At 52.1% G+C, this 13,819-nt stretch overlaps 1 protein-coding gene across 4 annotated transcripts in view; it reads left to right on the top strand.

The window, feature by feature from the left end:
- Positions 1-1,397: 1,397 nt before the first annotated feature.
- Positions 1,398-13,819, top strand: part of CSNK1D (casein kinase 1 delta) — a 34,171-nt gene continuing 21,749 nt past the window's right edge. The window contains exons 1-3 of one of the 4 annotated variants that reach the window (XM_068529910.1): positions 1,398-1,732; positions 7,163-7,210; positions 7,989-8,099. In XM_068529910.1, the coding sequence (XP_068386011.1) occupies positions 1,657-1,732; positions 7,163-7,210; positions 7,989-8,099 (235 nt within the window). In that variant the 5' untranslated portion in view covers positions 1,398-1,656. The remainder of the gene's footprint in view (positions 1,733-7,162; positions 7,211-7,988; positions 8,100-13,819) is intronic. The other 3 variants (XM_068529911.1, XM_068529912.1, XM_068529913.1) reach the window with 3 other exon arrangements.

Here is a 13,819-nt window from a genome sequence, read left to right as displayed (position 1 = left end):
TGGACATGGGGTGCTCCTAATTGCCCACCACTCATTAGCAGCTGATCACGGTTTGCCTTGCAGCCTCTCCTTCTGTCTTCACACTGCTATGTAATGCTCAGGAATTGATGACCGCTCCCCCAAATTGACCTCCAACTATTTTCAAACAGGGACTGCACTACTGAGGCTGAGTGGTGGAGAGGGAAGACTTGTGAATGGAGAGACCAGGCACTTTCTTTCTCTGGAACCAGGGAAGATGATCCTGAATGGTGGCCCTGGCAGCTATCTCACCCACACCTCTATGTAACCCCTGTGCTCAGAGTAGTATGTTTGTTAGCTGTCCAAAAATATGTATTAACAGCCTGATTTATGGTTGGGGTGGGAGATAGGCCTAGAGAAGCATCGACACGAAAGTCATTCCTTCTTGGTTCAGGCACCTCTCTGAAGATCCAAGGCAGACTAGATGAAAACATTGATCCAGTCTCCAGGCAATGGAACTGGAGAGGCAGGCAATGCAGGCCTCACCCTCTGAAAGGTGGTAGCATCACCCTCACCCTTCAGTCTGAGACCAGGCCCTAGGACGGCTCCTCCTTCCGTCTTAGGCTTGAGAGTGCTGTAGGTCCGGGACTTAGCTCATAGGGTGGAAAGGGAACCGCACAGTGCACGCCCTGGCCAGCCCAAGAGACCTGTGCACACTTGTGTCCCCTGTAGCCTGGCCTGTGTCACTTCCCACAGGCGCCGGTGCAGGGAGGGCGGCCCCCTCCTGGAGAGTCCCGAACGTGCGGGTCTGGGGCCTGGAGGGACAAGCTCTCTCTCCTCTCTCCCTCCAGCAAAGGGCACTGCCTGTGTGCTTGTCCCAGGCCTGTCGCGAGGAGACGCTGGCTTCCCAGACACCTGCGGGGACAAACGAAGACCCTGCGAGAGAGCACATGGGTCCTGCATGCGGAAGGAGGCCAGGCAGTGGGCTATCGGCCCGGGACTGCTGCGGGGAATAGGGGGCAAGGAGAGAAGCAGGTCTGGCCTGGCCCGGACGTCCGAGTGTCGCAAGGATGAAACAAAACGCTGGGCCGGGGGGCGGGGGGCGGGGGGCGGGGGCCGGGGCCCCCGGGGCCCCGCCCCGCCCCGCCCCGCCCCGCCCCGCCCCGCCCCGCCCCGCCCCGCCCTGCCCTGCCCTGCCCTGCCCTGCCTTGCTCGGCCCCGCCCCGCCCCAGCCTGTCTTCCGAGGCCCCGGCCCCGCCCTAGCCCCGCCCCTAGAGCTGTGAGGTCCCGCCGCCGGCCAGTTGCCGAAGCCGCGGCCCCGCCCCTCGGTCAGCGCGGCCCCGCCCCACCGGGTTGCTAGGGGAAGTGACATCACAGCGCGATGGCGGCGGCTCCTTCCGGCAGCTGAAGGGGGTTTAGGCCCGGGAGATCCGAGTCCATCCGCGGTGGGGAGAGGGCAAGCGGGGTGGGCAGGGGCCGGAGCAGGGGCGGCGGCGCTCGGACTGTCCCATCCGTCCCGTATTGAGGCGTTGGGAGCGGCGGGGCGGCCGGAAAGCGATGGTGAAAGCGGGGCCGTGAGGGGGGCGGAGCCGGCAGCCGGACCCGCAGTAGCGGCAGCAGCGGCGCCGCCTCCCCGAGCTCAGACCCAGGAAGCGGCCGGGAGGGCAGGAGTGAACCGGTCGCGCCGCCGCCGCCGCCATGGAGCTCAGAGTGGGGAACAGGTACCGGTTGGGCCGGAAGATCGGCAGCGGCTCCTTCGGAGACATCTATCTCGGTGAGGCGCCCTTCCCCGCGGATGGGCAGCCCCAAACCGGCGTCCCCCGGACCCGGTTCCGCTCCGGCCCCCTCCCCGGCGACCCCGCCCCCGGCGGCCCCAACCCCAGCCCCCGCCCCGGGCATCCCCTCCGGCCTGCGGCGATAAGCCGCGTCCCCGTCGGTTCGGGCCTCCCAGTTCCCCAGGCAGGAACTTGCGGCCTTTCCGACCCGCGCCCTCGAGGGCACCTGACCAGCGTGCGCTCGCGGCCTTTGGGGAGCGGCCGGGAGCCTCGGTTAGGCCCTCGCTACTCGCTCGGCCCGCCCGCCTTGTGTCCGCTCCCGGTGTCCCTCCATGCAGACAAAGGGCCGTCGGCGAGTGCGGCCCCCGCGTCCTGCGCGCGTGCGGTGGGCACGAGTAGAGTCCGGGGCTGGCCGAGGCTTCTTCGGCGCTCCTCGCGACGATGCAGCCCCGGCTGACCAGCCCCTCTGGCCCGGGGTCTGGGCCGTGGACCGCAGGTGGCGCGCAGGGTCGTCTGGGGGCCAGTAGAGTGGTTGTTGAGAATATGTTGCGCATCCAAGTTCTGTACTAAGTACCTCGGCTTAAACGAGAATGACATTCAGGTGATTCGGGACAAAGTTAGCGCTAGGGTGTTGGGAGAATTAGAGGCAAATAAAGTGGCAAAGCTCTGCTCATGAGTGTGTCCTTTTGCTATGAAAATTTTCCAGGTAGACTGGAAAAAAATGGGATTAGAATGTTCTGGATTGTTTCAGATTTACGGTGAAAGAATGCGCACATGCATGTGTGTGATAAAAGGTTGGCTTGAGTCTTAAAGTTGGAAGTTTTAAAAATATAAGCATTTCTCAGAGAAATTGTGTGTAAGTTACTCCTACCCCCGCATTTGGGGACATCCAGCCTGGCCCGCGATGCATGTGCAGAGGGACTGTCATTGTGCAAGTTTGGGGGTGAACATGCTCTGCTTGCGCAGCCCGCTCTGGTGTCTCTCTTTGGCTGGTGTACTTGTCAGGGAGGGTCAGGAATAGATTTGTATGTCAGTAATGCTTCTGGTTATGCCTTTCAGATGGTCCCAAGTGTGTGTGCTCAATGCCCCATCCTTGCCTCTTGTTACCTAGAGAGGATGCACGACCTCCTGGGCTAACGGCGTAAGAGGATTCCACACGTAGGGTAGTTAATAATTGCTTTTGATACCCTTACCCTACAGTGTAATCCTGTCACATCAGTATGTGTTTTACTGCCCTGCTGAGTAAAACGCACTTTAGAGATACTTGCATTTTACTATTTAAATATTTATGTCCAGTAGTCAGCAGTTGCCTTCTCAGCAGTGTTTTGGGAGGCAAAGTGCTGGGTAAATGCAAGCTGTTTGCCTTATTTATAGAACAATAGATTTTGGCAAAAGTTTTAACTTAGGATATAGGAGCTGTACTGAAAAACCAATCTATTAGCCACCCTTACACAGATATGAAAAAGTAGATATTTTGAACCTTTTTGTTCTGTGGTCTGAAACCTTGCCAGACGGTTTTCTGCTTTCCGAAGCTGCGTTCAGACAGTCAAATCGTGGAACGTTGTCACCAAGTCATTCACAAAGAAGTTGAGAGTTTTGTGGGAGACCCTGAAAGCTTATTCACAACTGTGTCCTGTGGGCCTCACTTTGTGCTGGGCACACCAGTGTTGCTTGATCCAGCCAGACACCGGCTGACCGGTCCCAGAGGGGTCTGTCCTCAGTTTCCTCCTTCATGTTTATCCTAAAATGGATAGACTGTGGCTCTTGCGCCCTAGTTATGAGTACCCACATGGCCCACCCACTGGAGTACACTTAGAGTTACTTGTGTGGGGTTGGGTACAACCGATTCGGCGTTGACTCTTGGCCCATGTGGTGGTCCCTTCAGGCTACATGCTACCCCACTGAGGAAATGTGAAGTGGTCTTGTTAGATTGAGATATGACTGGAAAGGTGGGTCAGAGGAAGCTCACTATATACTGAAGTTAAGGGTCAAAGATGACCGATCCAAAGACCATGGGATGGATTGAGTCTTCTGTACCATGTTTTTTTTCTATTTGTTAGGCAACTAGTCATTAGTTGAGGAATTCGGTCCTCATCTTAAAAGTCATTATGTTCTACGTATTCTAGTGTGACAGCAGTTAAAGTCGTTCCTACTACTGTCATTTTGCTATAGGTCAGAACACTCTTAACTCCTCCTTCTTCACCTTGGTTTAAATGTGGGGTTTCGGGTCTTGGATTTCCACCGGGGACTTTCTAGTGCTTTCAGACGTTTGAAGCCGGGGGAAGAGAGAGCTGTCCTTCAGCTTGCCGAGTACCTTATGGACCAAGAAGGCCCAGTGCTAGCCTCCCTTTCCAGCAGCCTGCTGTGCTGACATGAGCACGTGGCAGCGTGCCCTGCAGGTTATTCCAGTCCTTCCCAAACGGCGTGAGCCCCCTGTTCTCGTGGAGTTCTGTTCTTGTTCCATGTTTGTCTTCTATAGGTGGTGGCAGTACCTCGGACCCTCCTCCCTGCCCCCCCATTCATGCTTGGTAGAATGGAGGTTTTCCTCCTGCCAGCTGTTAGCATTTGTACTTGATCCTGTTGCTCTGTCAGTTTATCAGAGGATGGCCTCATCTGTCCAGCTGTTACCCAGGTGGACTGTGTGGTTTGGCTTCATCACATACACAAATGCTTTTGGGGAGCTAAAGCTTAGTAACCTCTTCATATTTTTGATTTTCATGTTTTTCCCCTCGCTGACTTTCATTCTCTTCAGTGGCACCTAGCAGGGTGTCTGGCACACAGTAGGGGTTCCAAAATGGTGGCTGGCTGGCCAGGAGAGGAAAGCAGTTGCCTGTACGCAGCTTTCGTAGTCACGTGCCTGTGTCCTGTAGGGTGATGGCTGGAGTGTTTCTAGATACCGCATCAGCTGCCTTGTCAGTGGTTGCCCTGCGAGAGTGCCCTTTGCCCTGCTGTTCAGAGGCCTCTCCCTATTTCTTTGTCGATAAGACAGTCATCAGTGGGAGTTACCTTTTTGTCCCAGGACAGGGTCAATCTTGGGGTTAAGTTCATTTATCACCTGCCTTTGCTCAACTTGAGGGACATAATTTTGTTTTCCTAGGACCGGCATTAGCCTGTGTCTAAACATAGACTAACATCTTCGTCTAGTGAGGGGGAACTCCTGTCTGGCACTGGAGCTGCACAAAAGAGCTGAGGTTGTTGGGTGATAAAAGACCTCACTATAAACACACTGAGTAAACGTGATGTGCCACTTGGTTTTGACTTGCTCTGAATCTGGAACCCAGAGCTCAATAGTATCTTTCAGATTTTTGTTCCCCATCTAGAAGTACTTCTAAAAGTTACCTGTTGTGAAGGACCAGGTTTTGTAATTTCCATTCTGTGGCAGATCAGCACTTTTGTAAAATAGGATTAAAATCTTGCAGCAATGTCATGTTGCTGTCAGAGCTCCTGGGTGCTTCCTCGCTGTCCTGTATTTGTCCCCTTGTGGACTGGTGGCAGTTTGAGGACAAGACTTGGAGCAGCACTGCCAGTAGAGCACAGGGGCTGCTGTCAGCCAGGGGAGGTGGGACAGGACTGCAGGGCTACAGTGGTGGACCACCTCAGTTTTGCTCAGTGGTCTCATGTTTGGTTCCCATGGAATACCCAGAACTTGAAGCGCTTGCTGCTTCACCCAGTGGTGAAGACCTCTCAGAGGAGGCAGCCTGCGTGTGTGCTGCCCTCAAGTCTGTTTGGCAGAGAACCCAGCCTCTCCTCTTTGAGTCAGCAGACTCAGGGTAACCTTCACAACTGTGATGCTGTAGAGGGCTGGTTCTGTTTCCAGGTGTGATCCTGGGGGAGGCTGGCTCTGTTGCTGGTGTGATCCTGGGGGAAGTGGGCTCTGTTTCCAGGTGTGGTCCTGGGGGAGGCTGGCTCTGTTGCTGGTGTCACCCTGGGGGAAGTGGGCTCCTTTGCTGGTGTGATCTTAGGGAAGGTTGGCTCTGTTGCTGGTGTGATCTTAGGAGAAGTGGGCTGTGTTTCCAGGTGTGATCTTAGGGGAAGTTGGCTCTGTTGCTGGTGTGATCTTAGGGAAGGTTGGCTCTGTTGCTGGTGTGATCTTAGGGAATGTTGGCTCTGTTGCTGGTGTGATCCTGGGGGAGGCTGGCTCCATCTGCTGGTGTGATCCAGGGGGAGGCTGGAATTCATATTGTGTTCCAGAGTTGCCTGTGGTCATTTGTCCCCAAGACTGTCATTGCTGCAGGGTGACTCAGATATTAGCTTTACCAGCCACAGTACAGTGGAACCAGAAGTGTTCTCAGCCTTCTTGAAGGTGCTACTTCAGTAGGTAGCCTGTGTGGGCCCAGACTGTGTTGTCACTGAGAACCTGCCTCCTGGCAAAGGTGACAGGGCTGACATAGTTGGAGGAGCAAGAGTGCTATCATCAGAGGCTTCTCTGCTCCTGCTTTGGGGTGGGGGGAGTTGTTGATGTAACTAGTAAGGTGAGTCATCCGTTCCTCATGGGCTGGTGAGTTCAGTTCAGAGTGCCAGGTCCTCACAGGAACTCAGAGTTCATTTTTCGTTTGCACAGTACGTTTTACAATGAAGTAATTTCTCTTGTAGCTAGATAGATTATCCCAGCCTCAGGGAGGAAGAACAAAACGTATTACCTGTCTTTCTTCTGAGTGCCCAGGAGTCTTTGTGGAATGGTAAATGGAGTTCTTAAATTTAGAATGGTCACTGGCAGTGATCAGATGGTGGTTATTCCCATGGAACCCCAGCATTGGTGACCGGTTTTGGATCCAGGCCCGCTAGAAGCAGCCGCATCTAAAGCAGCTGTCTGAGCAGACTGGAGGAGAAAGTTTCTCTGTCCTTCTTGGGCAGTTACTGGGTTCATGAATATCAGCAGACAGCTCTCCTGCAGGTCATCATTGTTCTAATGCTTGCTGACCTTACTCTGCCTTTTATCCGAGAGTCTTAACATTCTCTGTAACCAGTAATCCATTCATCCCACAACTCCCTCATGAAACAGACTGCTGGTCTCCCTGCTGAACTCAAATGGTGAGGGAAACTGAGTCGCCAGGGACTGGCAACATTGCTTTGCCCAGCAGGATGGGTCTGGGTTCTTTCTGGGCTGCTGGAGCCAGTGTTAATTCCTTCACAAATAACCATACTACTGGGAAGGATTAAAGTGCTTTATACTTAGAAGGAACTGGTGAGGAAAGCAGGGGGAGAGCTAGGTATGTGCTTTCTAAAGACTGCTTTTCCCATTCTCTCCAGTGAATGCTCCTTGAGGGAGGGCTTGTAGCATAGCTTTGGGTCAGATTGGAACTCAGGAGCATTCGTGTGTGAAGCCTGGAGGGATAGCGGTTGTCACATTTGCAGGTCCATATTGTAGTAAAGAAGAGGACGGCACCTTGAGGTTAAAACTCTAATCTTTAATCACGATCTGTAACCAGGAGGTGTGAGCAGATGTATTGCCGGTTTTAGCAGAAAACTAGCAAAAGGTGAGTGACAAGTACACGTTGCATAGATGTGATTAGGGCTTTGAAAACAGAGCCCAGTCCTGTTCCAGTGTCCGTAGGAGACACACAGTATGTTCTGGTCCCTGGGAGGGGAGAGGTGTGCTGGGCCTCCCTGGGCCTGGCCTGGCCTGTGATGGCTGAGTGATGGCTCCTGCCATGTCTTGGGAACCGACTCCCCTTGAGAAGGGCCCTGCTGTATGCGGCTTGGTACCTGGGCCACATGGACTGGGATGGGCTGAGGCCATGTGGGAGTTCAGTGGAAACCCAGCCACCCCTCTGGAGAGAGGCTCACACATACCCGAGACCTGTCAAGGCAGCATGGAGAAATGGGGCCCACACGGAATGTGTTGCCCTGGGACTCCCCACGGTCTGGCTTTGGGTGGGTGAATACAGGGCTGACCAATAGGCTGGATGAGAAGGTTCAGACCAGATGGGGGTCCTATGGAGAGAACTGCATACCCTGTCTTTCGGTCACCTGGTGATCAGAGTAGAGCCATATGGAAGTGGGTGATGTAATACCAAATAAGACTTTTCTATACGTATCAAATATTCCTGTTTTAAAAAGTGAAAATAAGGATATTTTCCCACAGGGGTTTATCTACCACTGACACCATCTTGTAGTAGAAAGTGGAGTGCATCCATCACCTGGTCCTCCTTGGAAGATTCAGATAGCACTCATTGTTTCTCCAGCGTGTTGTAACATTGGGTGAGATGGTAGACACCAAACGATTAACGTTTGTGATTTTCTTTCTTTGCCAAGGTACGGACATTGCTGCAGGAGAAGAAGTTGCCATCAAGCTTGAATGTGTCAAAACCAAACACCCTCAGCTCCACATTGAGAGCAAAATCTACAAAATGATGCAGGGAGGAGGTATGGTCTTTACCTGTTAAGAAAATCAAGGTGGTGTTTGATGAGGGAGAATGCAGATGTCATGAATCACAGTCTGGTTAATTAGGAAAAAGGGCAGAAGCGTTCATACCCTTGACCCCATCCTGTGGCTTCCTTCAGATACTGTCTGAGAGGCCTGCAGAGGGCCTCACTCGACAAAAAGAAACATCATTTTATGCTTTTTGCATAAATATTCCCTTCCTTAGTTTCATATTACGTACTGGTGTCTTTGAATGCAGACTTGTGTGAACGCTGACCTGGAGCTTGCTGCTGGTCCTCCTGTGCCGCCTTGGTCATGCCCGCATCTTTGGGATGGTCCCTGCAGACTCTCCTGAGTGAGACTGCTTCTAGCTCAGTTACTGTCCCCATTCTGTGAAACCTCCCCTTGGGCCTGAGGGTACCTGATATCAGAGTGCCCATCCTGATTTCAGAGTCTACCTTTTAGAATTCTCTGGACTTTGAGATTGTTTGGCTAATGGAGCAGGAGGGGGTTTTATTGGGGGTCTCAGAGTCCTGAAGACACCACAGCATTTTGAAGGGTGTGCCTGTGCTGCTCCCCAAGGAGCTCAGGAAGCCCAGGCACAGCCCTGAATGTCTTGAGCTTTCTCTGGGGACAGGGCTTCGTGTGTGAAGAATAGCTGTGTTATTTCCTTTTGGATACCCTTCGAAGCAGAAGCCCCCATGATACTTTCATAGTTGAGGGGGGCGGTGGGGAAGGCTCTTGGCACCTTGCCAAAAGAAAGCTTGTCTTCAGAGTCTGTGTTGGTCCTTTGGTCAGGTGGAAAGGGAGGACTGGTGATGTGACTTCTTGACATCTTTGCTTCACAAAGCAGTTTAATCTGTGCTACTTACTACCAGAAACCAGCATATCTCAGTTGACGTAGCACAGGGTGTCTCTTTAGCAGCAGATATATCTTAAAGCAACACAAACAGTCCTATGAGACGGCTGCAGAAGGGGGTGTCCAGTGCCGCTTGTCCTGGGCATTATGGGACCAGAGCAGGCTGTGGGTTCTCAGGTGGCACATAGGGAGGAAACTCTGTGGCCCCTCCTGTGCCCAGGGAGACATTGGCAGAGGACCCTGCCAGTGTGTCTGTCCTCTGGCGGCCCTCAGCAGGCTTCTCAGGCATCGGGGATGGTCTACACAGCTTTTAAGGTGGTGATGAGTAGGAAGAGGTGACTTGGTCTGTGGCCTTCATGGTGGGAGGAGCTTGGTGCTGGGGGTTGGATGCAACCTTCTGACTGAAAAGCTTGTGTGTTTGAGGAGCAGCATCTCTGAGAACTCGGAAGCTGGGCCCCCAGGGATGGAGGGAAGAAGAGCTGACTCCCAGGGAGGAGCTGGTGTAGTAGATTGAGACTCAACAGAGGGGGACTTCCCTGGTGGCTCAGTGATTAAGAATCTGCCTGGCAACGCAGGGGACACGGGTTCGAGCCCTGGTCTGGGAAGATCCCACATGCCGCGGAGCAACTAAGCCTGAGCGCCACAACTACTGAGCCTGCACTCTAGAGACCGCGAGCTACAACTACTGAGCCCGTGTGCCACAACTACTGAAGCCCGCGTGCCTAGAGCCCGTGCTCCGCAACAAGAGAAGCCACCGCAACGAGAAGCCTGCGCACTGCAACGAAGAGTAGTAGCCCCTGCTCGCCGCAGCTAGAGAAAGCCCGCACGCAGCAACGAAGACCCAACGCAGCCAAAAAGAAAGAAATGAATGAATAATTTTTTAAAAAGACTCAGCAGAGGGAATACCCTGGCAGTCCAGTGGTTAGGACTCTGTGCTTTCACTACCAGGGGCATGGGTTCAGTCCCTGGTCAGGGAACCAAGATCCTGCAAGCCCTGTGGCGCAGCCAAAAGAAAAAAAACTCAACAGAAAGGAGTTTATTTGGTTTAGAGCAAGGTCTCTCCTCAGAAGCATAGCCGTTTGTCGTGGAAGCTGTCTTCTGCGTGGAGGACAGGGAGCAGCATCCTAGGTGCCCGTAGCCCCCCGCCCCCAAGTTAGGATGATCAGAAATGTCTCCAGACCCCACTAAATGCCCCTGGGTGCAGCATCGCTTCCTGTTCTGACCCCCTGGTTTAGGACGTAAAGGATCACTTGCTCTCCTGGTCTTCCCATGCCCCTTCTCTAGGATCCTGGAAACCCACTGGGATTCCAGAAATAGATCTTCTCCTGTCTGGCCCTTCCCCACACATAGGTAAGGTTTTACTCCTGTTTCAGATACACACTTGGTGAATACTATCAAGGTGTAAATTTCTTTTTTAGAAAACAGATTCTCTCCAGGAGAGCAGAGAGCACCATCTTGCTACTGTTCTGTGAGCTCGTCCTAGCCAAGATAAAGCTGGGATGGCAGAGGAGATAGAGGTCGGCTCTGCGCAGAAACCTCATAGCTCTGCTGTTGACCAGCCTTCTGCATCCATCTCATGTGGGTGCATCTTCTCTGATCGTGGCTCTTCTTATGTTACGTTCTGGGCTTTGTTGCAGGTGGTTGATATTGACGGCATCGTAGGAGAAAGCTCGAAGCCCAGGGCCTGCCTTGCCCTCTCTAGCTCGTAGTACAGGGTTGCCCAGGATGCTGCCTCATGATGGTGGCCTTGCAGTGCCTGGCTAGAGACAGCTGCTGAGCTGGGTCACTCAGGTCCCCTAGGGGAGGGGTTAGTATTAAAAAGAAAAACATGTTTTGGGGGTGGATGAAATGGGTGAAGGGATTCAGTTGTATGGTGACATTTGATAACCAGACTTATTGTGGTGATCACCTTTTATTAGTGTATACAAAGATTGAATTGTGTCGTACACTTGAAACTAATATGTTATATACCAATTTTAACTCAATAAAAACAAAAACAAACACACGCTAGTGTCAGGTATTGTTAAGAGCGTTTTTAAGCATGCGGGCACGTTCTCTGCCACACGGTCATGTGCAGTAGGTATCATCAGCCTCGTGTAACAAATGAGGAAACTGAGGCTGTGTCCAAAGGACACAGATTTGAACTTGAGCATTGTAGCTTCCAGGCCACTCCTGCACAGTGGCCCTCCATGGTGGTCAACGATCAAGAACGTGCCCCAGGGCTTCCCTGGTGGAGCAGTGGTTAAGAATCCGCCTGCCAGTGCAGGGGACACAGGTTCGAGCCCTGGTCCGGGAAGATCCCACGTGCCGCGGAGCAACTAAGCCCATGCGCCACAAATACCGAGCCTGTGCTCCAGAGCCCACGAGCCACAACTCCTGAAGCCCGGGCGCCTAGAGCCTGTGCTCTGCAACAAGAGAAGCCACTGCAATGAGAAGCCTGCGCACAGCAACAAAGACCCAACGCAGCCAAAAATAAATAAATTAAATAAATAAATTTTTTAAAAATACCTTTAAAAAAAGAAGAAGAAGAAGAAAGTACCCCAGGTCTAGTTGGAGCAATAGATAAAAAACCTGAAATAGCAGAAATAATTTTAAGTTAATTATGTTAGTGAAGGACATGGGTGGACGCCAAGTTTTTATCAAAACAGAGTGGACTGCCAGGCAGAACCTAGAGGCTAAGGCTAAGGCTGAGGCTGCGCTTCCCAATCCTGATAACCCCACAAAGTGTCTTTAGACCATGTCCTCCTTCGGGAAACTCCAAGTGGAGATCCTTTGTTTAGTTCACAGCTGCTTCTGGTCAAGGTTCATGGCGGGTGTGGGACAGGAGTGTGGGCCCTTTGTATCAGAGAATCCAGGCCAGGGGTGAGGGTGGGAACTCTGCGCTGAGGGTGGGTGGATGCCACCAGCAATGTGGCTGTGGGGCCACCAGTGAGTAGAAACAGGCAGCTTCACCCGAGTTCACTCTCTCTCATCTCATGTGCCTGTCCAGTTCCCGCAGTGTATTTGAGACAATCACGGTCTTTTTGCTATGAAATGTTTTACAGTACTTAAGAACGTATGTAGCTCGTGGCTATCAAGAATACTAAAGTGAACCCCCAGAACTCCCACCTTCTTGAGAGAGGGAGCAGGACGGCCCTCGTCACCTGTGTGCCCACCCCAGGGCGCCCTCTCTGCAGCTGCCCAAAGCCTGTCTCCGCATGCCCTTGCCTAGTTTGTTTTTATTTTTTTAATATTTATTTATTTGGTTGCGCCGAGTTTTAGTTGCGGCAGATGGGATCTTTGTTGCAGTATGCGAGATCTTTTAGTTTCGGTGTGCGAGATCTTTAGTTGCGGCGTGTGGGATCTAGTTCCCTGACCAGGGATCAGACCCGGGCCCCCTGCATTGGGAACTCAGAGTCTTAGCCACTGGACCACCAGAGAAGTCCCGCCTAGTTTGTTTTTAAAGTTTTGATTCTTCATCATCCTGCAAGAAATTTGTTTTTAAAAATCTAATGACATTGTCCAGAAACATTTGACCATTGTATTTACAATTGTTTTAAGGTTGAATTGCCAAACACTTCATGAAAAATTCTATTTGCGTTAATACTGAGTCCCCATATTTATATTGAAACTTCCCGCAAATCAAATAGAAAGCATTTAGTTAGCACTCTCCCTCATTTTTCACCCCCAAGCATATGTTTTGGTATCTTTGGACTCGATGAGGGAAAAAGTATCAAGTGTTCAGAGCTGCACATAAGAGTCCAAGTGACCCATTTCCCATATTAAGGGCATGTGGGCAGGGGCAGCTGGGTGTCCCTGGCATGACTGGTCGCCTGGACACAGGGCAGCACTCTGGTGGCTGTGTGTCTGACCTATAGCCTCGCATGTCCTTCCCCGGCCCCAGGAGCAGCACTCTGGCGGCACAGGTGCATTTTTAGCTTCCTGGTCTCACTGCATCAGATGTCTGAGGTTACAGAGCAGCAGTCTGTGCACAGGCGGCGGAATTGTTCTTGTGAATGGCTTTTGAGCTGATTTCTGCCTGGGGCCTCAGCACTTAGTTTACAGACAGTCTGCTTAGGATGAAGCAGGCTACACAGCATCCTGCTTTTCTGGCCAGAGAACTGAGAATAGGAGCACCCTGCTTCTGTTGTGTCTTATCTTAGGGTGATGAGGTGCGTTGGTGTTGCCAGTAAGAAGAAAGGTGCTGCCAGTGAAACAGACCATCAGAGCAGACGAGTGGCAAGTCCACGCCCCCTGTTGTCCCAGTTCATACGCTTTTGAATATGAGTAATACAATCTTGCCGTGTGTGTTCTACGACTTTCTTTTTTGATCCACTGTGTTCCTGAGGTTCTTCCATGTTTGACACAGTTGTGGTTTGATGGGTTTCATTGTTGTTTATAGACTCTTGTGTCTCCATAAACAGTCCTCCCTGTGTTGAGGAGCGCTGGCTGGCTTCTAGTGTTTTGCTCTTAAGGATGGTGCCGCAATGACTCCCTCACCCACGTCTGGTGCAAAGCCTGTTAGTGGAATTGCTTTCCGTGAAGCAGGCAGGTGCTCGGCCTACAGGGTGGCACCCAGGCCACAGGGATGTGTTCCCAGGTGGTGTGGCACATTTACCTTCCTGCCTGCACAGCCTCGGCGCTCCTGTTGGATCCACACCATCTTCAGCCTCGCCATTACCATTTCTCTCCAGTGTGTCATGGGGTGTCCCAGCTAGCACAGAAGCTAGCACAGAAGGAAGAAATTTTAAAGAATTTTAAAATTTAAAGGATGGAGAAGGAAGAAACAAAACTTATTTGCGCGTGATTTAACTTCCTACATAGGAAACCCACAAGACAAGTTAGAGCATTGAGCCAGATAGCTTAAGATCAAAGGATAAAATC

The sequence above is a fragment of the Eschrichtius robustus genome, chromosome 20, assembly GCF_028021215.1.
Source record: "Eschrichtius robustus isolate mEscRob2 chromosome 20, mEscRob2.pri, whole genome shotgun sequence".
In the NCBI taxonomy this organism is placed as follows: Eukaryota; Metazoa; Chordata; class Mammalia; order Artiodactyla; family Eschrichtiidae; genus Eschrichtius; species Eschrichtius robustus.
The sequence above is the reverse complement of the archived record's forward strand: the minus strand, read 5'-3'. Positions and strand labels throughout refer to the sequence as shown.